The 26611-nt window shown below is 37.5% G+C and overlaps 1 protein-coding gene across 4 annotated transcripts in view; it reads right to left on the bottom strand.

The window, feature by feature from the left end:
* RALGAPA2 (Ral GTPase activating protein catalytic subunit alpha 2) overlaps nt 1-26611 on the bottom strand; it is a 294639-nt gene that overhangs the window by 148490 nt on the left and 119538 nt on the right. For all 4 annotated transcript variants that reach the window (XM_079784888.1, XM_079784887.1, XM_079784885.1 and 1 more), the window contains 6 exons: nt 26500-26597; nt 21944-22034; nt 20409-20582; nt 10469-10662; nt 9157-9255; nt 8788-8943 (listed from right to left, as the gene is read on the bottom strand). In XM_079784888.1, the coding sequence (XP_079641014.1) occupies nt 8788-8943; nt 9157-9255; nt 10469-10662; nt 20409-20582; nt 21944-22034; nt 26500-26597 (812 nt within the window). The remainder of the gene's footprint in view (nt 1-8787; nt 8944-9156; nt 9256-10468; nt 10663-20408; nt 20583-21943; nt 22035-26499; nt 26598-26611) is intronic.

The raw sequence follows: 26611 nt of genomic DNA, 5'->3' as shown, positions 1-26611 counted from the left end.
TGAATAGTAGGCTATTAAATAGTGATTGGGTTACCACAGAGATCAGTGAAGAAATTAAAAACATCATAGAAACAAATGACAATGAAAACACAACAATCCAAAACCTATGGGACACAGTGAAAGCTCAAATCCCACCTCCTCTGTGAGCTGCTTTCAAACCACCTTAACCAGAGAGGCATTTCACACAGTGCAATTGCTATGACTTGTGTATCACTCACTTGACCCTCTGCACCCTTGATGGATATAGACATTTGTGGGCATCATACCACTGTACAGACCTTTAGAACCTGATTAGGTCTTTACCAGGATGAGGAAAATATTCCACGTGAAAAGCTTATTGAATCTTTTGCTACATTTAATAAAGACCAATGTGACCCTCATAATAAAATGCCTAAAAATAAATCAGAGGATCCAAGAGTGCTCAATAGGAGGGGGCCCCTAGAATTCCTCAGGTCCAGCTCATTCACTTGACCACTGGTGGTCAGGCAAGTCTGCAGGGCCAGTGGGTGACAAAGCTGAATCTAGCACCCAGGCCTTTCAGCATCCAATATGAGGCTCGTCATCTGTGAAAGTCAAATGTTGAATATATTTTGAAGCTAATTTCTATTCTGCAGTCTTAGAAATATTTCCCCATTCTTAAAACCCTTAGAAATAAGGCCCAGAATTAGTCCTATTTTACTCACTGTACAATCCTATAGTTTTTTTTAAAATTGTTTTTAAATGAAGCATTTATGTTAGCTTTCTAAAGTTCCTCTACTGATACACATCAACGTTAATATTTCATCCTCTAAGCATCATTTGGACCTTTAAATTTATAAATATGCACTCTGTCCTGCTGGCATTTAATTAAAATGAATTCAAATATTGGTTAAAAACTTGATGTACAGAATAAATACTATCGAGATTTTTAGAATTATTTCCTTGGATATGAGATAAACAAGGTCTCTACTCTGCCATCTTAATTCTTCATTCTCTAAAATGGAATACTCTTTTATGTTTAGCCTTAAAAATATGTATAAATGTATGTGTATCTCACATATGTAGTTTTAGTTAAAAGTAAATTTTCAGCAAAGAACAATTCTTTGTCTAAGAAAAGGTGATGCAATTATTACATATTGCTGCATGATCCAGGCTGTCTGGGGTTATTAAGAGAGTCAGGGATGGCCAATTTACAAGTATCACCCCTGCACCTTGCTTTCATAGCTCACTGCTGAGTCTTACGCTCACTGAGGGGCCCCTTGAGATCTTTTTAAAAAGGAGAGTTTATTATTATATTATTCCATCATATACCTCATGAGAGGAGGTTGTAACATCCATTAAGAAAATCACTAACTATTTTGACTTTTATGATAGAATATTACTCTATATATGATGTTTAAAGTTACGTTTTAACACTGGTATAGCAAAAAGTTCATTAAAATATAAAGTTCAATGAAAGCAAAATGTTACTAAGAAGAGTTAAATATTCTTGGCTACAAAGAAAATAACCCAAATTTAGGGAAAAAGAAAATAAACGCTATAAATGCATTTAACAGCTGAAAGATGAACCACTGTTGATTATGTTCTGCCAATGCCTAGCACGGTACCTGGCAAAGTAGTCGCTTCCTAAGCCAGGTTCTTAGTTACAGACAACAGAACCCACTCTGTTGAGATGAAGAGGACAGGGATTCATATCAGAGCATAAGATGGCTTATAGAATTTCTACAGGTGCCAGGGAGCCAACCGTGAACCCTCCACAGTCAGGAACAAGATGGCGAGCAGAAACACCCAGCCACACCACAGCAGTTCCAGTTGTTGCCAGCAATGCAGGTGCCTGAGCAGAACCTCCACAACAGCTGCCGCCCACCACTCCCCATGTCTGCTTTCCAGTGCCACGCAGTTGCTCTGCCAGACGGAATCTGGGTCGATGTCAACCCAGCTGCAAGGAGCGGGGGTACAAAGAGTGCAGCTTTCCGGCTCCCATCATTCATGAGGCACACTTGGTGGGTGAGGCACAGGTAGAAAAGGAGCCAATGGGCAGGGACACACAAGGAAAAGTTTCTGAACCACATGAGGGTTAAATAAACACAGCATTACTATGTTTGGCCCACAGTGGGGGAGAGGTTATTTCTCCCCATGTTCTGAAATTCCACAATGCTTCATTGTGTTCAAAAGTAAGACCTTACATGAGGGAAGAAAGAAAAAGTCAACATTTAAGATATCAGAAAAATAAAATAACTTGGTTATTCAAGTTGTTGCTGTTCTTCTCCTCACCCTCTTCAGCATCATCACAAGGGTGCACACTTACTGCGGGCTATTGTGTCAAGGCTCCAAATTGAGTGTGTTACAGGTTTTACCTCCTCAAAGTCTTCAAACAACCTTCTGGGTAGGCACTATAATTACCTAATTTTACAGGTAAGGTACCAAGCAAAGGACATCAAGGTCAAATGACTTAAATAAGATTATAGCCAAGACTGGAGCTTAGACAGGCTGTCTTGAAGTCCATGCTCTGAACTGTTACACTATTTCACACTATGTTATACTGTCTCATAACTTTATACAATTACTAGAGGCCCAGTACACAGATTCCTCCACTGATGGGGTCCGGATAGCCGGTTTTGGCCTGATCCCCTCAGGCCCGATCCAGACAGGAGGGAGCCCAATTCTGTGCATTGAGCATCTGTCCCTTGGTGGTCAATGTGCATCATAGTGATCGGTTGACCGGACATTCAGTTGCTTAGGCTTTTATATATATAGACTAGAGGCCCGGTGCACGAAATTCGTGCACTGGAGGGGGGGGTTCCCCTCAGCCTGGCCTGTGCCCTCTCACAGTCTGGGAGCCCCGCAATTGATCACCCCAAAGAGGTAGGTCCCGCCCACCTGACTGGGGCTCCACGATGGATCGCCCCCGCAGAAGGAGGCCCAGGCTACCCACCACAGCGCCACCAGTTGGGTAGCCTGGGCCTCCCTCTTTGGGACGATTGATCATGGGGCTCTGTCATTGATCTCCCCAAAGAGGGAGGTCCTGCCAACCTGGCTGGGGCTCTGCGACCGATCATGCCCCGCAGAGGGAGGCCCCGCCCACCCGCCGGTCAGTGGCCTGGGCCTCCCTCTTTGAGATGATTGTAGAGCCCCCAATTCATCGATTGCCCTGCCAGCTGATGGCCTGGGCCTCCCTCTGCAGGGCGATCATGGGGCAATGGCTGGGCCCCCAACCAATCGCATCACACCTGCCTTGGCTGGCCTGGCGCCAGTGGGTGTCATAGCGTGGTCATCCAGAAGGTCGTCTGGATGGTCGTTCTGTTTAGTCGTTCAATCAATTTGCATATTATGCTTTTATTATTATAGATGATAACAATTGGTAATTGGATTGTTACCTAGGGGCAGAACATTACATATTCCTTCAGCTAAGAGAGCCTCATGCTTTTCTGGTGTTTTATAAAATACAACTAGAGGCCTGGTGCACAAAAATTTGTGCACTCTGGGGGTGGGGGGTCCCTCAGCCTGGCCTGTGCCCTCTCACAGTCCGGGACCCCTTTGGGGATTTCCACCTGCCGGCTTAGGCCCGCTCCCCAGGGGATTGGCCCTAAGCTGGCAGTCAGACATCTCTCTGGCAGCCCGGGAGCCCTTGGGGGATGTCCAACTGACAGCTTAGGCCCACAGTTGGACATCCTTAGCGTTGCCAAGGAGGCAGGAGAGGCTTGCTGCCGAGGAGGTGGGAGAGGTTCCCACCACCACCGCTGTGCTTGCAGCTGTCAGCCCAGCTTGTGGCTGAGTGGAGCTCCCCCGTGGAAGCGCAATGACCACCAGGGGCAGCTCCTGCGTTGAGCATCTGCCCCCTGGTGGTCAGTGTGCGTCATAGCAACCGGTAGTTCCCAGTCATTCCGTCATTAGGGTCGATTTGCATATTACCCATTTATTATATAGGATAATAGGACACTATAGATAAAAATGACAAAGACATGCATTTCCCAAAATTTCTACATGCAAATTTGCAACACTAATTCTGCATTAATATAAGCTTTTCATTTAAAAGAGAATTTAACTTTGATGTAGAACAGACAAATTACATTAAGACATTAAATCTGTAAGTCATTGTTAAAAAATAGCTTACTTATTTTAAGCAAAGAAAACTTTCCAGTCTTTGATATATGTTCTTAGAAACATGAAAATAAAATTCCTTTCCTCAACTGTCCTTTTCCATTTCACACATATTGATCTTTCCATATGTTTTAAATAATGATGAAATTAATAGGAACTGTTCTTAATAAACCTAAATCATAGCTCCTTTCATGTCCACATATTTTTAAGAAGACCGAGGTGAAAAATCTGCTTCAGCATTAGGAAAACTTAAGAAGAACCAGGAACAGCTTTAGAAGAGAAACTGAAAGATGGCGATGAACTAGGAAGGCAGCTATGAAAAGGTGTTTGCAGGTTGGGTGTGGGATGGCATTTCAAAGGAGGATCCTGAGATGGGGTGAGACAAGGCCAAGGCCCAGGTAAAACAAGAGGGGACAGAGGAATAGGATCAAGGACTATTTGTATGACCCACTTGCTAGCTGTGAATCAATGAAAAAGATATACCCTGTGGAATAAGCCAGGCCTGCCTGTGGATTATAACAGTCTTAAAAAAAAAAAAAAAAGTGGCATTGGGCAAAAGTTCTCAATAGTTTTTGAACCTTATTTAAACAATGGGTCATGATATTTACCTAACTGAACTGCAGAGAAGAATCAATGGGACAACATCCTGCAGTCCCCAGCAGAGCCTGGCACTGTGGGTGCTGGGGAAACAATGGCCCTCTGCCCTCCACTTCCCACCCCCCGACACAGCAGCTGAGCAGAGGGAAGCCACCTGCAAGACCCCTTCATGAGCAGGGTGGGCAGTCCCACAAGCCACCCAAAATTTCATTCATGATTTATAGTTATTTTGAGAGTCCTTATGATCCTAATAATTTTTCTAAACCAGTAACAATCAATTTTTTAAAAATTCAGTGTCAAGGAAAAAATAAAGTTATTTGGAAGTATTTTTCTCAATCTTACTAATAAGCCATAAATTTACACTGTGGGCAATGCTATTTGATAAGGTCATTGTTTAAGCTATTAAATTATTAAGTTATTAGAACAGCTAAAACTGGTCCAACCAATATTAAAAACAGTTGGTTTGGAATGTAACACTTTAAAGTCTAGCCATTCCATATAAGAATTACTATTTTTTTTTAAATATAGAGGTGACTATACTTACATAACTAACTTGCTGTCATATTAGATCAGCGATTTTCAACCTTTTTCATCTCATGGCACACATAAACTAATTACTAAAATTCTGCAGCACACCAAAAAGTATGTATTTTTTACCAAGCTGACAAAAAAAAATAGATATAATTTTGATTCATTCACACCAGACGGCTATTGTTGTGTTAGCTCTTATTCTTTTTTTATTTGACAAGCTAAGTAAGGAAAAAGAGGTCAGTGTCCCTGACTAAATAGTCAGGTTTGCATGTTTTTAAAAATTCTTGTGCCATGGCACACCAGTTAAAAATTGATGTTATTAGATTAAACCATGACTTTACATGATTATATCACAGAACACAATCTGTGCAACATCTATTTCACAAAATTTTTGTTTGTTTGTTTGTTTTTGATTAAAAAAGGTCCTCACCCTAGCGGGTTTGGCTTAGTGGATAGAGTGTCAGCCTGCGGATCAAAGAGTCCCGGGTTCGATTCCAGTCAAGGGCACATACTTTGCAGGGTCCTCTCAGTCCGGGCCCTGGTCGGGGCTTGTGCAGGAGGCAACCAATCCATGTGTTTTTCTCACATCAATGTTTCTCTCTCTCTTTCCCTCTCTCTTCTACTCTCCCTAAAAATCAATGGAAAAATATCCTCGGGTGAGGGTTAACAATAAATACGTAAATAAATAAGTAAGTAAGTAAATAAATAAATAAATAAATAAATTTTAAACAGTCCTTAATGAATTTATGTAAGTTACCCTTGTATCTGAAAAAAATATTTTTAACATCTTAGAGCTTATTTCAAATTCAACCCTTTATTAGTCCCTCATGACATAATTTTGATACTCTCAGATTTAGGAAAGCATTTGTAAAATGACCATGCCACACCAGAATGCTCACAGGGCCCTGGGTCTAAGGCAGATTTAGAGCCCAGTGGTGGTTCTTGAGCCACACAGCTGCAAGTCGCGCAGACAAGTGTGCCACCCAGAGGCGAAAGGAACAAATTCACCTTGGATTTTATTTGTGAGACGAATAAATGTTAAAATTTACAAAATTATTTGCTATTACTTATCTTATTACAAAATAAGAAAAAATTAGAAGGTTCTCTCTGCAGGAAGAAAGCCTTTAGTGCCAGACTACATGGAAGTGTGGCTCTTTAAGAACTCTCACAAGACAGAAATACGCCCTCAGACGGTACTCGTCACAGGTGCACAGTTTGCCAATTAAAAAAATTGAGTTTAACTGCACTATTTACAGTAAAAGCTATTATTTCTTTTTATAATTAATATGACATGTGTTTCCAGAAGTACATATAAGTTCTGGAACAACCACCATGATCTATTTAGACATGTGGCCCAAAAGTTAAACTAATTACCAGAGATATTTCTTACTTAAATGAGAAAAGTTTCTTTCATTAGAAGGTCTTCTGCTCAATTTCCTTCTGGCAAAGGAACAAAGTTTATTTAGAGTAATTCTGTTTGGCGGACAGGGCTTCTAAAACATATACCAATAACTGTAAAGGTTAAAGTAAAACAGTCAATTCTACTAAACACATAAAAATTGAAGCTTTTAATGCCCCAAACAATAGGCAGAGTATAAAAAAGAGATTTATGCTATCCCCGTTTCCATCTCAGAAGTCTAGACGTTGGAAATACTGTTAGCAATTGGCCATCATTAAGATTTACATTATTTTACAATGATTTACAAAAGATCAAATTAACAAAAAACACGGCATACATTAAAATGTGAAAATGATTTTAAGTATAAAATTTGAAAACTCCTTTTTCTACACTGTAAAATCCAATTTTTTGAAATACTGTTTTGGGTTCTCAAATGTTATACTTATTTCATCTCACTTTGTTGTTTCATTTTCACTCTAACACACTTTAAAATAGGAAGATGATTCCAAAGTCACACCTAATTATATGACTTTCTAGAAAACTTATTCTAGAAATATTCTTTACTTCCAACTTCAAATTTGCTTTTATTAAAAGAGAAGATTCTACAATTGATTATTATTTCCAGGTAAATTTTTTTCTGCAAAATCTTAGCATAATACTGCTTTCAAGTACCACATGCTAACTATATCTTCCTCTCTTATTTCCGTCACTGAGGGATCTCCTTATTATCTGCGAGAGTTAATTCTCTTCCCTATTAAACCCCTTAATCTTCCACATGCCCTGAGTTGCATCATTCAGCAAAAGATGCTTCCACCTGCAATGATGGCTGAAAAATATCTGAGCACAGAGCACCAACAGTTCTACTTTCACATCCATTTCTACTTTTATTTGGGAAATAAACGAGACTATGGGTTTAAGTCCAGCCTGATATCTAAATGTCCTATACATAATGCTGAAACTGGAGCAACTATAACAAAAACAACCCAGTAGGTCAGTACGGTTTAATTACTTCAGATAAAAGCTCAATGATTAAAGCTCAAATTGTTTATCAGGGAATGTATTTCAAGAATTTAGTTGGGAAGGTTCAAGCACATTCTGAAGCAACAAAGAAAAGCTGGTCAATTAGAAGAATGACCTCTTACATGTATCCTAGGGGCACCAAAAAGTCTGTGTACCTGCCTCACACATTCAAGAATAGAAGAAATACAGAAAGGATGGCTACTTACAGTTCATGAATGATTCAAGTTCATTAATAAGTATCTACAATTTAAAGGGTAAATTCTGGAACACTCCCCATACCTCAAATTGGCAAAGAAGACCAAGATAAACTTAAATGCCTTAAAATTTCTTGAATCTTTTCTATTCCTTCTTTCCATCTTCAATGCTACCATCTTAGTTCTCAACATTTAAAAAAAAAATCTATATTCATTTAACTACTTCCTAATTAATCTCATCTCCAGGCCCAACCTCCAACTCTATCCTACCACTGTCACATTTTAAAATCCATCCTCCAAACAGAGTCCAGAATAATCTCTGTGAAATACAAACCAATCACATCACTTGACTGCTTGATATTTACAAAGAAAATCAGGAGTCGGAGTGTTCCTCCCCGCCCTCTGCCCACTGGCAGGGGACTTCTCAAGGTAGGAAGGCCAGGGGCTGGCCACATCCCATCCTGCACACCCAGGGTCTACACAGAGGGGCTATTGCTGGTGGCTCCTTGGCCTTTCAACTTACCCACCAATCACATTTCTTTGTGGTAGAAATTAAAATGACTCCTAATCAGGAAATGTCAGGGCCCATAATTTATGGGTGAGTTTTCAAACATTTTTAAATGATCAGAATCATTTTCTTCAAACAATATCTAATGTAGAATCCCAACATAAAAGTAGTTGAAATAGTATTTTTGAGGTTGACAACATAGGCAAAGGTTAGATCATATAGAAGTGTACAAGCCATAGAATAAAATTCAAATTCGGTTGGTTCAATGCAAAGCCAGGGGGAAAAGAAAAAGGAATGTGATAAAAATCTGATTTACATTTTTGAAAGGCCAGTGTGTTGTTGTATGTAAAAGAGTCGAAACTACTGAGAACTTTAACATTTCTGATGTATTGTCATAAACCCAAATTTAACCTGTGAAGAATCCTATGTACTAATAATGTAAAGGGGTCACAGAATACCTGATCCTCGCTGGTTAATCCCAGGTGCATCACAAGGTAAAAGTGCACCAGGAAGTCTGAGTTTGGCAGAACGTCCTGGCGTCTGGTCATCATGGCACAGATCAGTTTGTAGGCTTGCAGTTTGCCTTCCTTATATTCATTTGGCAATGTCGTCGCCTGCCAAGAAGATGATGTTTGAAAGTTTAATCAACAGATGCAGCTGGACATTTCAACATTTCCTTTACTTTTCAGTTTTCCATAAGAGTTGATTGTGGAGATATAGGATACACTGTCTTTGAAAAATGCAGTCTTGGGAAATTAGATTTTAAAAACTCAATTTCAGAAAGGAAGAGGAAATTACAATAAAGGAATAAAAACATATCCACTTGCCTTAAATAGCCATGATGCAAACATTCTGAGTGGTGGGATCAAGACCGGAGGAGATGGAGAAGTTTGGTTATCCAGGCTTATGGCCAGATTATCCCGTATCTAATTCACAAAAAGGAGATTAGGGAAGGCAATACAGTTTACCCCAACAATATTCCAATTTTGTGTTCCATGGTCAACTAGCTGCTTCCAATAAAATTTCTATGAGTAAGAACCTACAATAGTTACAAATTTTTCTTTTATTGTGAGATCTATTATCAATTTTGAATTTTATATCTAACTTAACTGTATGTGGTTTTAGATTTAATAAAAACTAGGGCATTGTTTTTCCTTGAATATAATGGAGAGGTCCTGAACTCCACATGATAAGAATGGTTGAACAAGTTATACTGTATAAACATGAATCACGTTTAAAAATATATATATATATAACATTGGAAAAGTGCATGTAATAAACAGAAATAAAAAACAGAATGAAAAGGCCCCAGTAGTTCAGCTGGTTAGTGCATTGTCCTGATATGCCAAGGTTGTGGGTTCAATCCCCAGTCAGGACACATACAAGTATCAACCAATGAATGCATAAATAAGTGGAACAACAAATTGATGTTTTTTTCTCTCTAAAATCAATGAATAAAAATTTTAAAAAACAATGAAAATTATATGTACTCTAATATTTCACTTTTATAGAATTTTTTACCCCTATAAGACCATGTATTAATATTGGTTATCTCTGTGGGGGAGTGATGTCAATTTTCTACTTTGATTTTCTACATTTTTCAAATTTTTAAAAATATATATTTTATTGATTTTTTTTACAGAGAGGAAGGGAGAGGGAGAGAGAGATAGAAATATCACTGATGAGAGAGAAAAATCAACCAGCTGCATCATGCATGCCCCACACTGGGGATTGAGCCCGCAACCCAGGCATGTGCCCTGACGGAATCAAACCATGACCTCCTGGTTCATAGGTCGGCACTCAACCACTGAGCCACACTAGCTGGGCCATTTTTCAAGTTTTATACAATAAAACCAGTATCACTTTCATAAAGAAAATAATTAAAACTACTAAATAATACCTTACTCTTTAATATCCTATAGTAATATAATATTTAGGCATTAAATGAAATGACTCTTCCATATTTATAAAATGACCAAACTATAGGTATTACTATTTATTCTTTGATATTCAAATATACTTTGTGTCAACACCTAATTATTATCCCAGGATGTATTCAGTGGTAAACTGCAACACAGTTTTAATGAAACTAAATTAGTTTTTCCATATTAGAGTAAAAAGGTAATATAGCAAGAGTACCTTTGCTAGTTTGTACCACAGTTCATAGAGATAGCCAAAAACTTTGGCATGGATCTTGGGCGACTGGATATTATTCACATCTCCGAGGATTCCCAAGACTCGTCGCCATAACACAGCAGCAGAGTCTGGGTGCCAACCAGTGAGGTTCCCTCCAGCGATTATGCTACAGTCATCTGCAAGGCATTCACTGCTATCTATGGAGAAAAATGTGTGTTAACCCTGGAAATACAATCTGAGTAGAGCCTTTTTTCTTTCATGAAAATTACCAATGCTTGAAAGTTTATATATTGAGAGTAAAATAATTAAGATGAAAATTTCTAAAGTAAAAATAAATAAGATGAACCTTTTCTTACAACTTTTTTCCTGAAGTAATTCTTTAAAAATACTTAATTTTTAGAACAGCTTGATTTACAAAAAATTACTAAAATAGTATAGAGTTCCCATGTATCTACTCCATGTTAAATTTCCTTATTGCTGAACATCTTACCTAAGTATGGTATGTTGTTACAATTAATGAACCAATATTAAAACATTATTACAAAGTCCACACTTTATTCAGACTGCTTTAATTTTTACCTAATGTCTTCATTCTGTCCCAGGATTCCATCCAGGATATCACAGGACTAGTACATTTAATCATCATGTTTCCTTAGCTTCCTCTTGGCTATGACCTTTTTTCAGATTTTCATTGTTTTTTATGACATTGACAGTTTTGAGTTCTGATTAGATATTTTGTAGAATGTTCTTTAATTGGGATTTGTCTGATTTTTTCTCATGATGGATTTTTTTTTCTTTTGCGTTTGTGTTCCTAGAATGAACATTTTAAGCTCTGATATATGAACCTTTCCCAATATTCTTGGATTTTGTTTGCAAATTATTTAGGATTTTTGCTTATATGATTTTAAGTAAGGTGGACTCAAATTTTCCTTTTGAAATATGTACCTTGTCTAGGGGAGGCCAGGGGAAGGTCAATGGGGGAAAAAAAAGGAGACATATGTACTACTATTTGTAATACTTTAAACAATAAAAAAATATATGTACCTTATCTCATTTCATTATCAAGGTAACACAAGTTAGATAACAGAAATTAGGGACCATTCTTTCTTTCTAGTGTGTGGAACAGATTGGAAAAAAACAGTTTCTCATTCATTTGAAGCTTTAGTAAAACTAGGAATTGTCCTTTATTTTTATAAATATATTCAAATTAACCTATTTTAAATTTTGTAGTTTTTGAAGCTCTGTTCCTTTTTGCACTCCCAATATTCTTCCCTTGATTAATCTTGCCTATTTGTCTATTGTATTGTTTTTAAAAGTTGTTTTTGCCTTCTCTGTTGCTTTCCAGCACATATGTGTATGCACTTTATAAGTTCTCTTTTTATTAACTTCAATATATTATTCTGCCATTATTCCCTAATATTTTGAATAGGGCACATGGATCAATATTTTTCTCTTCTAATAGAAACACCTAAGTCTTCAGCTACATTCTAGAGCTTTTAATATGTAGTTTAAATTGTAGTCCACTTTGAAATATTTCCCAATTTCTAATTTAATTTCTTTTGGACTTAATTTATCTAATGTGCAGTTTTTCAAATGACAAGTGCTGGCGAGAATGTGGAGAAAAGGGAATCCTAGCACACTACTGGTGGGAATGCAGATTTGTGCAACCATTATAGAAAACAGTATGGAGTTTCTTTAAAAAATTAAATATGGAACTGCCATTTGACCCAGTGTTCCCATTTCTAGGAATATATCCTAAGAAACCCGAAGCACCGATCAGAAAGAATGTATGTACCCCTATGTTCATAGCAGCACAATTTACAAAAGCTAAGATAGGGAAACAGCCCAAGTGCCCATCAGTAGATGAGTGGATAAAAAAGCTGTGGTACATTTGTACCATGGAATACTATGCAGCAGTAAAAAAGAAGAATCTCTTACTCTTTGGGACAGCATAGAGGGGCCTGGAGAGTATCATGCTAAGTGAAAATGGAGAAAGACAAGTATCACATGATCGCACTCATATGTGGAATCTAAGTAACAAAAAAAACTGATGAAAAAAATAGATTCATAGACATGGAAGCATGGAACAGAGTGCAGAAGCTCAGAGGGAAGGCAGGGAAGGGTGGGTGGGTGGGTGGGAGGTAATCAATCAAAGACCTTGTATGCATAAATGCAGAACCTATGGACACAGGTTATAGGGAGCTGAAGCCTGAGGCTGGGAGAGGGGGGCCAAAGGGGGGAAAGGGGAGGACATATGTAATACTTTCAACAATAAAGAATTATTAAAAATAAATAAAGTGCAGTTTTTAGTTTCTTAATGTAGTTTTGTTTTATTACCCTTTTGTTCTGTATTTCATCACACTCATAGAATGTGGTATAGTTTCAAATCATAACATTTGTTGAAACTTGATTAAAGATCTAGTTGGTCAATTTCTGTAAATGTTCCATGTGCTTTTAAAAATCACCTGTATATTTTAATTAAGTTCACAGTTTTGTATACTTATATATAATATTTCCATTCACTATATATAAAAATATTTCTATTAATTATAGTGTGTAAGTCTTCTGTAATATTTTTTCTTAACTCGTCAATTTTTGAGTTATTAAAATTTTCTACTATGAAGCTCATATAAATTCAGAATTATTGCTGTCACTAATGGTTTCTGCTTTATAGTTTATGTGACATACACACATAGCTAAACCAGTTTTCTATTTTTCTTTCTTTGATCTATCAATGTATTTATTTAATTACTATCTCCTTTGCTTTGCTTCTCTTTTGAATCTTTGGAGGGAGTTCAAAAAGTTGGTCCTATCTCCACCAGTAATCCCTTTTTCTTTATTTTCTTACACCATTTCTTATTAACATACTTATTTCGAAAGTTCTATTTTTCACACATTTCCCACACAAATAAAGAAAAACTGATTTCTAGGCAATTATGAACTCCCACTGAGTGTCATTTTGAGTACATATATTGTTAGTGCTTTTAAGGCCTAATCAAAGAAATGGAAGAGCAATTGGTGGATGTGAGGAACTTTAGGTAGAGGAATGACAAGAATAAACAAGGAGCAGGAAGGAGTGAATCTGACAAGGAGTTGGGGCAGATCCAACAATGTTCTGCATCCTTCCCAGCACTCAGGATAGCTGCTAATATCTTATTATATTAGACTAGAGGCCTATTGCACGAAGATTCATGCAATAGCCTTCCTTCCCCTGGTTGCTGGCACCAGTTTTCCTCTGGCACCCGGGACCCAGGCCTTCACTCCAGCCACAGCGGAGAAGCCAAGCCTCGAGACTAGGCTTCTCTGCTCCGGCCGCAGCGAGGCTTGGCTTCTCCGTTCCGCCTGCAGCTGAGAAGCCAAGCCTCTTCAGTCTTCAGTCGTCTTTAGTCTTTGCTCGGGCCGGAGCCTTCAGTCTTCGCTCCACGCCTGCATATGCAAATTAACCCGCCATCTTTGTTGGGTTAATTTGCATACTCACTCCTGATTGGCTGGTGGGTGTTGTGGAGACACGGTCAATTTGCATCTTTCTCTTTTATTAAAGTAGACTAGAGGCCGCCAAATTCATGCATGGGTGGGGTCTGGCCGGCCCGCCCCGATTGGGCTGATGAGGCCAGGGTGGCTGGGGGCAGGGGCTGCCAGAGGTTGGCCGGCTGGCCCCACCCCCTGGTCGAACTCCCGGTTGAGGGGACAATTTGCATATTAGCTTTTTATTATATAGGATGCTGAAAGATCCCAAGACATCTGAATTTCCCACACAAGTATCACATAATCTACTGAAGAGACACAATAAAATGTGCGGATCAAATTCAAGACGGAATTCCTAAACACCGTTCCTGAAAGACAGGAGGTACAGAAAACAAAAGTCTGATTATGGGCCTCTGGGTTCGGGCCTCTGGGTTCTCTGAAGAGCCTCATCCTCCTAATGTTTAACCTGTAAAGTAAGTGCAATACCAAGTATCTGTCCATCTAAGAAGGTATGCTGATTTAATGAATGCTTATAAATCAACACAAGACCCCATACACAACATAATATGACATTTATTTTTCTCATAGAGAAAATTATGTCTTTAATCCTCTAAGGGGTAAAAAAAACCAGTTATGGAATTAGATGATTTATAGTGTTTCATCTCCTACCCCAACCCCCAAAAATGCAGCCATCTGAAACAGAGATTAGCCCCAGCATTCCAATCACACTGGAGCTTTGCTTGAGTAACACCACATGAAAAAGGCCAGGTATCTCATCACCTACACTTCCTTGCTACCTGCCAACTAATATCCTCAGTTATAAAAGGGCCCCATGTAGAAAATGTTTCAATGCTACTGGGCTCTCTGACAAATGCATACTTCAGTGATAAAATCCTAGGTAACAACCCCATCACATTATCAAAAAATGTTGAGTCCTTTAGAAGTATTTAAAATCATTGGTCAAAAAATAAAATCATTGGTCAATATCACTGTGACAAAATTTTTTAATGAGTTTAAATATTTTATCCCCAAATTATTGCACTTGTGGTGTAAGTAACAGAACAGATGCTGACATTTTACATGTAGATGGTTCCTCACTGAAGCAGCGCTTAATTAAAAATGGGGATTTGAGAGATTTCAGAAAATTTCATGCTCACCCTAAAAATGCCAAATATTTAGTTTTATTTTCTTTTTCATTAGCAAGCTAGTGTGGTAGCCTAGTACCTTTGAATTTCATTATTACTAAATGCAATAGGGGCATTTAAATTTTTTTTTTATTAAACTTGGAACTCTTGCAAACAAATACAATATATCATCTTTCTCCAAACATATGTATGATTTTAACAAAGCAATATAACATTTAAAACGTTGCAAATATGCAAAGGATTTTAGCCATAAAATAAGTCTTGGTAATTGGTGAAATGGGTACTTATGACAAAATGATTTCACATAGCTGCAATTTTATGTAGGGTTGGTAAGAATGTTGAAGAAACATAGCAGGAACACTGGAAATAAATTTCCCTTTTGATTTGAAACCTGAAGACACAAATCCAAAGGTTCAATTGAAACCCCTTAATTCGGGGACCAGAAAACTCAGGCCTGGCCTTTGAAGATTCCAAATGGAGAGGTAGCAGGTTGGCTAGTGCTCTGCTGGCCAGCTCTGCAGCCTGACTCTTCTCTCCTTCCTCTTCTGCTCCCAGGGACATATTGTTCATTTTAAAGATTTCAGAAGGTGAGCAAATAATCAGAGCAGATCAAAGCCTGGTGAAAATGCCAAAAATGTGTCTAATGGAAGACAATGCTGACAAACAAACCATTTCTGCAAAAACAGCATTGGCAGGTAACAGTGAGTGTAATTCACATGCACAGCTGTAATTAAAAGCAGAAGTGGTAAAAGGATTTCTATAACACTATTTGGAGGCAAGGTTATGATAAATATACTACACAAAAAAGAATTTGAAACTGAATCACACTTATTTTTTTACTATTAAAAAAAGGTTAAAATTTAATTTCTATTTTAACTGAATAAAACAATAGCCTGGACTTAAAGCTTATTTATTCATTGATCCGAGTATTTACTAATGTTCCTCTCCTGTCATATACAATTCTAGAAGCCAAGAACCAGCAGTGAACACAAACAATGACACCCACCCCCCCAGCTTATATTCCAGTGAGGGGAGACTACTGACCCCTCCCCACTAAAGCAAAATGTTGGACACCATTTCTTCTTCTTCTTCTTTTTTTTTAAAATATATTTTATTGACTTTTTACAGAGAGGAAGGGAGAGGGATAGAGAGCTAGAAACATCGATGAGAGAGAAACATCGACCAGCTGCCTCTTGCACACCTCCTACTGGGGATGTGCCCACAACCAATGTACATGCCCTTGACCGGAATTGAACCTGGGACCTTTCAGTCCGCAGACTGACACTCTATCCACTGAGCCAAACCGGTTTTGGCGTGGACACCATTTCTTAAACTTCATCTTAAAACTCATTCCTGACCTGACAGAAGCCTGGAAAGGAAAGAGCACCAAAGCTGGCCTTTACCCTTTAGGGTTAAACATCTCATTTAAGAAAACCTTCCCTACCCCCAGGTCTTAAGACATGTTTTAGAAGATATTTTCTTGCAAAAGTTTTTAAAATTTATTTTTTATATTGAACTATTTTATCCATCTGGAATTGACTATGGGCATGTTGTAAGGCAGAGATTCTATTTCCTTTCTTTCCATATGGCTAAATACTTATCCCACAGGCATTTGTTAAACAGTAAATCCTTTCCTTGCCAGATCTGGAATGTGTCACCTCTTCCATAATATCATGATTCCATGCCTGTGTGGATTCATTTATGTACTTTATATTCTATTCTATAGTCTATTTCTCTATCCCTGTGATTAAAACTTTCTTTAAATGAATCTCATAGCACTTATCACATTATTTGCCGCTATCAGGATAAATGTCTTCTGTCCTCTTGGTAAGCCAGTTGTGACTATGACTTATTCATGTTTTTATTTCTTAAAGCATCAAAATCATATTTCTAGATTGCAAGCGTATTGGCTAAATAGGAGATGAGGCCAGCAGCAACACTGATTCGTTACTATAGAGTCATAAATATTCCTCAAAATAATTACCTCAACAGACCAAAACAGATGCGGTATCAACAGATGCTCTGGTATCTGGCACCTTCAGACCAGGAAGGGACTTCCCCTCCCAGGGTTACTAATTCCTAGAGATAGCTAGCAACTCACCAGGAAGTGTTCCTTTCTTGTACAAACTACCAATCCAAAGCTCATATCTCCCATACCTCCTTTACCAGGCTCTTCCACATCAAGCCTATTACCCCTCTACCGCCCCCTCCCTCCCCTGCACCGGCCACAGACACTTCAGGGCCAGGTACTCGGCAACTAGGGACAGTATCTACTAGTTTGCTCCAGAGTCTGCTGAAATTATTCCAACTAGCCAACCCTAACTCTGCTTACCGTCTTGCCTTGCTTTTCCCATGGAAATGACAATAAAGGCTGTTGCCCAGGTTTGTCCTCTTTCCCACTGTCTCCTAACTCTGGTCTTGCCTGTGTGGCCCACCTGCACAGCAGGCCATGCCTCCAGTTTCTAGGGACCAGTGAGTGTAAACTTCTTCCTTCAGGATAATCATTTCCATGTCTGTATGCTGTACCTTACCTGATTAAAACAAATCCCAGGTACATTTTGAAACAAAGCACAATTCATTTAGCTGTTATTTTCACCAAACATGAAATGATTTAAATGAGAAAGTAAATATAAAACTAAACTGTTAGTTTGCCAGTGATGAGGAATATAAGATTTTAGAAGTTTATTGTTCTAAACATTTGATAATTGGTAGAATTATTCAATGAGAAACAGATATACTCAAATTGTTTGATCACTCATTTTGCATGCCCTAAAGGTCAGGCTAACATGAGTTTTATTTTGTATATTTATAAAGAAATCTTTCTCTTAAGAACAGAAAGTTAAATTCAGAACTGTGATAATCCTTAAACCTTATCATATTACAGTTTGTCCTTTTCACAGATGACAAGATGAACTATTGAACTGAATGTACTGATTCTCTATATTAGTATTTCAAAGACCTAAGTATTTGGAGGAATTAATCATGACAGAGAGAGTACATCATATACAATTACCTCACATAAGTTTATTAAATTGAGCTATCCCATGCATACTCTGAAATAGGATCAAAACAGAAATATCCAAAGAACAGACAAAAGAAGTAATCACCCAATTTTCTTTCTTTTCAATAAAAATGATTAAAACTAGTTCTTGTTTAAATAAATTCAACTACTTAAAGATTCAGTCTTGCCTTCAATAGTGCCACCATGAGTTCCCCTTGGTAGTCTGTATATTAGGCCCAAAGAAGCCATTTATTGCATCAATGTATTAATGATTCTCAAGTAGTTTAAAGGGTTTTGCTGTTGTAATTTTAACACCAATGGAGTGGAAGGGAGTAGACAGCACTGTATATGGAGTCAAAACACTTTAAAATCCAGTTCCAACTTTGGCACTTACTGTCTAGCTAACAAGATTTCCATGGGACTCAGTTATCCCATCTCTAAAACAGAATTTGTAAGACATGGCCTGCTTATTATACAGAACCAAAAAGTTATTTGTAAACTGTTAAATTCCATATAAGTTGAGTATTATTATTCAAAATCATTATATATATAACTATATAGAAATAATTTTAAATAAATTTTAAAAGAAACACAAATTTGAGAAGTACAAATTGCTACCCAATAATTGATACAACTAAGCCCATGATTTTGCCAACCATTTTCTCATTGCCTTTGTAAGGCTTCTACCATTGGCAGATTTGAATACACACACCAAAAATGTCCACTATCTTTAAAGGACAGCACTACAGCATTATAAAGCAATATACTATTCACTTATAACTAACTGATTTGTTTTTCTTTATTATTCCTATTCTCAAAATATACAAACATCAAATACACATTAAGATCATACTTCTTGGTCTTATCTATCTTATACATAAAAGATTTTATCCAACAACATTTTTCCATGTAAATTTTATAAAGTTTTAATGTTACTCCATCAGGAATATCCAAAATATCAGAGGCTTTAGTTAAATTTTATGTTATGATTAATAGAAACCAAAGTTTCCTTGGTTAAAAAACACACAAGATATTTAAGGTAAAACTTTAGACTTTATTTATATTAAAATCATTTTTAGCATTTTAATAACAATTTTCACTCAACATGTGCTTTATAGTTCATTGTTTTCATAAAAGTTATCTGTGTGTAAACATGAGTTCAGTAGACCAGGAAAGACTTGGCTGTGGTCAGCATTTTCCACACTGAGTTCCTCAGAACATTGGTCTCTCCTAATACTTACAAAAACAAAGCAAAACGAATACCCAACACCCAACTCCTCTTTGTTTTCTCCAGTCTCATCAGCCCCATCACACATGTGAGGGAGCTGAACTTTCCGAGTTTTGCATACGCTTGTACATGCATATGTATGTATGTGTGCACGTGAATAGCTAAAACTGCAGAGTGCTTCCATGCACATTATTCTGTGCACTACAGACTTCTATTTTCACTCATTCATTCCTTCAACAACCCTATAGTAGGGACCATTATTATCCCTATTTTACAAGAAAAAAGTTGAAGGAGAGTGAAATTAGGTAACTTGCTCAAAGCCACCCAGCAATTCCTTGGCAGAGCCTGGATGCAGACTCAGAAAGTTTGGTTCTGTAGCCTCTGTATGAATCTCAGAAATAAAATACTTGGGGCAAAAAGTATGAAAAATACAGAGTATAAAATCCTTTTTAAAAACTTTAAAATAGGATATATTTGATTGTTTGAGGACACAGATATATGTGGTAAAACCATAAAGAAATCAAGAGATCATAAAAAATGTGAGACTGGGTCACTGGAAGACAGGAGAGGGAAGGGACTTGAGGAGGCCCTCCGGGGAATCGTACTGGTTTGGATGCTGCTCTGTTTCGTAAGTTGTATACTGGGCTCACTGGCGCTTACTTCATTACTTACACATATGGCACAACTTACCTTGTGTGTATCAGGTATTTTATAGTAAAATTTCAAAAACATACTAATCAATAAGCTAGTCAAAGATGTAAACTTATCCTGATTTAGGGCCCTTATAAAGTAGATAAATCACTCTTCTGTTTCCAGAGTGAAGCTTGACATGACTGTCCTCGCCTCCTCCTGTGGTGGCTGTGACTGTGGGCATGGCATGCACCTTCCATTACCTGGCCACTATTTCAGACCCTCTCCATACACATCTCAGAACTCACGGCTGATTATAAACAGGTGGTTGGGGCTGCCACAACCAATTTGGTTGGAGGTGGCGCCCCACCTCAACATTGTGCTAAAGGATCCCTAAATTTCTTACAACTGGAAGTTGCGGGATTTCCCAGCTATTAGCATTGTTACCTGCTTTTCAAAGACACAGTTAGTTACCTGTTAAGTTTGAAGCATCGGCGGGACTCAGTTGTAACCAATGGCGGGCATCGGAGTCAGCCACATCTGTGGGAGTGTTCAGGTCTGCATCTTCCTCACAGGTCTGCCATGAGCTCATGGACAACTCGGCCTCATGGTTATAGCCCAGAGCCATGTCACTGCTGACACTTTCACCTAGCATAATGAAGAACCAAAGTCTGAGATAACTAATAGCCACAACTACCCCACATAAGTAACTAAACAGGTGACACAGCAGGAATCATGCAGGGCACAGAGGCTCAAAGGGGCTGGTTTGGGCTCTTGCTCAACCAAACATAGCTTCCAAGTGCTGAGCACTAACACTCATTACTAGCTCCAGAATGTATCACCCAAATAGCATTCCTTTCAAGGTGCTTCAACGCATATATCATATGCTCAAAAGATGTACATCAAGTCCTTAAGTTTTCTACTGAAACTTATTCAACTACAAAATGGGGGTGGGCGTAAGAAAAGGGGGCAAATTGGTCCATATAAATGCAAGTTTATTCTGCTGGCTAGAAAAGTCTAGTGATGCTTTATATCTTGAGTCTGAGTCTAGACCTCAACCCAGGCTGGGTCACCTAGAGCACTGGGGGATGAGGTGTTCTACTACAAAACACTGTCTTCAATCGAAAGTCTCTCCTTTATATAATAAAAAGTTGTAATCTGTCATAATACAATGATGCTTTTTCAAAGGCTATTAAGCCTAATAGGGATATTTTGTCTAACACAAAACAGACCTAGACAGTTTACTTCTCCAAGTCTCCTACCTCATAATAATTTTGTGTGTCCACCCTTTTCGTCTGCTCACTCTTTCAGCTCTTTTTTGTATCTGTGCTGACAGTACCCAGCTTTGCTGCTGCTAATCTGCTGTTCTTCCTTCACTTGCAAAGAACTGAAAGTTGTCCCAGTCACCAACCTACCAGGTCTCTTACTTCATTGCCACAGAACTCTAAGCCAACAGGATCTGAAGGAGGAGCCAAGAGAAGCTCCTGCACACCCACGAGAACCACCCTGGACCCAGGTTGTCTATTATGCTGCTCTGCAAAGGAGGTGGTCCAGAAACTGCCCTTTGAAAGCCGAGTATTAGGGCCACATTTTACAGTTACATGGTAATGTGTCAGGATTCCAATCACATTTTATTTTTTAAATACTTATACTATTGACTGCAATGTACTTCTGAAGCATTTTGCTCCAAGCTGGTGGGAACTTTCTAGGGAAGATCACTTTTCCTTCTTGGTCTGTCTGCTCACTTAGCATTAGCGTTGGTTGTGCCTCTCACCTAGGAAAGGGCCCAGGGGTGGAAAGACAGGCCTCTAAGGTTCAGGTAAGTGACTGGAACTGTTCTGGTTGTACGTATGAACTAACTGTCCATCAATCCTGAAATTCCAGGAATAAAATTTTCCCATTTCACAACTGTGTCTTCAGATGATATCATTCAAGTTAGAAGCACAAAGAAAACAAAAGACATCAACTCTGAATCTGGATGAACACAGACTGTGCTTCCTGGAACTTACTCTTCTGTCTTTCCCTACATTTTCCTTGCATCTGCTGCAAATCATCTTTTAAATCCAATTCAGCGGAGCTGCTGCTTCTTCGAACTAAGATCTTCAGACAAAAAGAAAAACTGCATTAGTTAAAGGAAAGTTTTGATTTTTATAAGACTGTTAAGTTTCTAGTCCACATTTCTAAAGGAAAAGAAACAAATGATAATAATAGCAACAACAAAATTGAATGCTATTTTCCATTTGAAGGATGTGTTCACAATTTACTATACTTGACATATAAATTATTCAATATCTGAAATTTATGGCTTCTACTTTGTCAACTGACATTCAATTGAACTGATCTGAGAAGAAATGTCAAATTATATAGAAATGATTTATTTTGAAGTTCTATTTGTTCCTCTGCTCAAGCACACATATATAGTGAATGCAATTTTCCAGAAGGCCCAAGTTACCCTCAGATAGTGAGTGTGCTGGCAGGGAAGGCATGGACTCTACCGAGACTTTCCAAAAGGTTACTCAGTGCCTTCCTTGTAATGGTGAAACACCTTCCGGAGCAGCATTCAACACTGGACCGTGTATTACACACTAAACTGTAATTTTGCTACTGTTAATGAATCGTAATGTAAATGTCTGTGTTTTCTGATGGTCTTAGGCTCTACAGCAGCGGTGCTCAACCTGTGGGTCGTGACCCACAGGTTGAGTACCGCTAGCAGGGTTGCCAAAGACCATCAGAAAACACAGATTCATAACAGTAGCAAAATTACAGTTATGAAGTAGCAACGAAAATAATTTTATGGTTGGGGTCACCACAACATGTATTAAAGGGTCGCGGCATTAGGAAGGTTGAGAACCACTGCTCTAGGGGATCATGAGAACAATGGTGACAAAGGAAGGAAGAAAAGTGGATGATGAACAAAAGATAGTTTCTGATATTTTAATTTTCACCTTTGAGCTGAACATCCAAAGAGAATATCCTATACATAGGCAACAAAAATCCAGAGTTATGAGATAGAGGATAAAGCTGGGAATGAAGATATAAATTTAATGTCCTCCAGTGTAGAGTGTATTAAAAACCCTGGATTCAATGAACTAAAGAATAAACATTAAACAAACAAATGAGAAGTAAAGACTAAGATGTACAATTAAAAGAGAGAATAATTATTAAGCCAAGAAACAGGTGAAGGCCATAAATAAAATATTTAGAAGGACAACAATATATAAAAATATATTACACAGCCTTAAAGGAAGATGACATATATCTAATGTGATAATGAATATATACCCAGATATTTCCTGCTTCTGGCTGAGAAATGAAATGTCCATAGCTATAGAACTAGATTCTACATAAAAATATGGGTTGTAATTTGGAATTGAAAGGAAGTAAATATACCTCCAAATGATCCACATCCACCTTTCCCAAAGCAAACGGAAACCAGGACAGTGAAACGGGACTATCTGGAGGGTAAACCTATTATTACCACTGCCAGTGGCAAAAGAACCAAAGCTCTAGGGTTAAGTACACTCCCTGGTTCCTGGAAGAAACAATGAAAATGCTGTCCTGGTGGAACTCCATCACCTCAGACACCCAGGTTTTCTGCAGATTAAGATCAGCCATCTTGAAACTCCATCAAAGATCACCAAACACCAAAGGAAATATATCACCATGCACAAGAATCTCAGAAACAGCAAATATCAGACTCAGACGCCCTCCCAAGGGTTTCAGATAACCAGATAAAGAATTTAGAATTATAATATGTGAGCAATTTAAAGGAATAAAAGCTGAGGATCATATATTAGAAATTACAGACATACTTGAAAAGGCAAACCTGAACCTTCAGAAGCAAAAGGCATACTTGTTGAACTACAAAACTTAATGGAAATATACTGTAGTGAAATTGAAGGACAAGGACAAAGACCAAGAAACAACAACTAGGATGAATAGAAGACTTCTTAATAGTAAGAATGAAAGACAAAAAATAGTGGAAAAATAGCTTCCATTAGATGGGGGATGGGAAGGAGAAAGAAGCAGAGAACTACAGTAATTAAGAGGTTATAGTACTGTGCAGAGAAATAAAGTAACCAGAATTAAGATAAGAAATAATAAAATAGCCCTGGCCAAGTGGCTCAGTAGGTTAGAGTGTTATCCTGTATACCTAAAGGTTGCAAGTTTGATTCCTGGTCAGGGCACATACCTAGGTTGCAGGTTCGATCCCCAGTCAGGGTGTGTATGGGAGGCAACCATTTGATGCTTCTCTCTCATATTGATGTTTCTCTCTCTCTCTCAAAATTAATAAAAACATATCCTTGGTGAGGATAAAAAAAACAACACTACCAAAATAAAGCTTCACACATCTGAGAAACAGCATATATGAGAGAGAGAGATGGCATTTCAGATCAATATTTTTAAAAATGGATTCAATAAATGGGACCTGAGACAAGTAGTTATCCACTCAGGGTGAGTAGAGGGAGGAATTTGGATCCCTATCTCACTCCCTACATAAAATCAATTTCAGACAGAGGGAAGACTTAAAAGTGCAGAGAAAAACTGAAACAGAAATATAAGGTAATATTTTCATTCTCGTGGATTGGTATTTTAATTTTTTCATAAAACTTAACCATTAAATCATTTGATAATCAAGAATACCGAAATTAAGAACTTCTGTTCATCAAAAGTCACCATAGAGAATGTAAAATATGAGTTGCACCTTGAAAGAAGATATTTGCCAGAAATAACCAAAAAAAGGATCGGTATTCAGACTATATAAAGAATTAGGACAAACTAAAGAGAAAAAGATAAGTCAATAGGAAAATGGTAAGGACATCACAGATAAAACACACATGATTAATGAACATATGAAAAGATTTCAAATTTATTAGTAATCTGAAAAATACAAAAATAAGATCCCATTTTCACACTTGAGTCATAAAAATTTTAAATCTGACAAAGCAAGTGTTGACAAGAATGTGGATGAATGGCAACTCTTTACACATTGCTGTCAGAAATATATGTGGTGCAACCACTTTGGAAAACACATTATCTTGTAAAAAAGAACATTCTTCTACTCTATGACCTATGAATTCTACTCCTAGAAAGCCACCACAGAGAAAAACTTAAAACATGTAGATCTTAAAACACATACAAGAATATGTATAGCTGCATCTTTCATTTTAAAAAATTGAAATAATCTAAATGTCCACCAACAAGAGAAGAGAAATAAATTGTGGTTTATTCACAGTAAAATATCATACAGCAGAGAAATCTTAATAAACTATAGCTACATGTCACCACAATGTGGATGAATCTTAGAAATACATAACTGAGCCCAGCTGGCATGTTGAGTGTTGACCTATGAACTAGGAAGTCACGTTGCATTCCCAGTGAGGGCACATGCCAAGGTTGTGGGCTCGATTCCCCAATCTAGGGTGTGCTGGAGGCAGCCAATCAATGATTCTCTCTCATCATTGATGTTTCTACCTCTCTCTCCCTCTCCCTCTTTGAAATCAATAAAAATGCATTTAAAAAAGGAAATATATATTGAGTAAATAAAGCAATATCAGTTTTATAATGTTTAAAAATAAGAAAAACTAAAGTATGTGTGTATATATACGTATATGTATGTAAATATATATATACATACATATATATATATATATATATATATATATAGAGAGAGAGAGAGAGAGAGAGAGAGAGAGAGAGGGAGGGAGGGAGAGAGAGAGAGAGAGAGAGAGAGAGAGAGAGAGAGAGACCCCCGCAAAGCAAGGGTATGACAAAGCTAAGAAAATGCTGCTCTCTGAGGGGACAAGGAAGGAATTTACATGCCAAAGCAGTGCCACTGGAAATGTTCTAGATTTTAAGCTGAGTGGTTGTTTTGTAGGTGTTTATGTGATTATTGAAATATACACATATACCTACAGAATACAGATATATAAGCTATTATATGACCTTTTTAAATATAAAGACAAAAGACACTTTACACTGGTTATCTTCTAAGCAAGCAAGAGGTTTTCTCTTTTTATTTTTTACCCTTCTCTGATGTTTGAGTTTTCTATGAATATACCACTTTTTTTTAAAAAAAAATGAGTAAACAGGAGTTATCTGCATAAATGAGTAATAGGCTACTTTTCAATTTTTTCTTTATACTTTATTTGTTTTTAAAAAATGCTTTTACATATTCTTAAGAAAAGAAACCATAACAGGTCTTTGTAAAAGATGACTTATCTAGCAAGTCATGCCAGGTGGAGGCTACTACCTAAAATGATGTCAAGAACAAGGAATCTGAATGTATGTCTGAAAAGCAAGGATATGTGATTAAAAATACAGAGTGCCAGATAAACACCAGCTGGTGAATTCTGCTTCATGTTTTCTATTTTTGTGATGTGACTATAATTTTATACAGAAAGTAAGACTTTAAAAGATTTTGAAGTTGTATGTGCTTATGACTTGTCTAAATGGAAAACTTTTTAAAAAAAGAAAACTATTACTGCCATTAATAAATTTATTTATTGTGCCAATAATTTGCATGTTTATTTCTAATGACAAATTAGGCTGAAAAATATCTTACTGTTATTCCTTCATATTCTTTCTTCACATGTCCTTTGTTCTCTTGAATAGGCTTCAGCTCAGAAGAACTCAAATTCTGTACATTTTCTACCTTTTGACCTAGAGATTTGGTG

This window comes from Cnephaeus nilssonii, assembly GCF_951640355.1.
Source record: "Cnephaeus nilssonii genome assembly, chromosome: 11".
NCBI classification, from domain to species: domain Eukaryota; kingdom Metazoa; phylum Chordata; class Mammalia; order Chiroptera; family Vespertilionidae; genus Cnephaeus; species Cnephaeus nilssonii.
The sequence above is the reverse complement of the archived record's forward strand: the minus strand, read 5'-3'. Positions and strand labels throughout refer to the sequence as shown.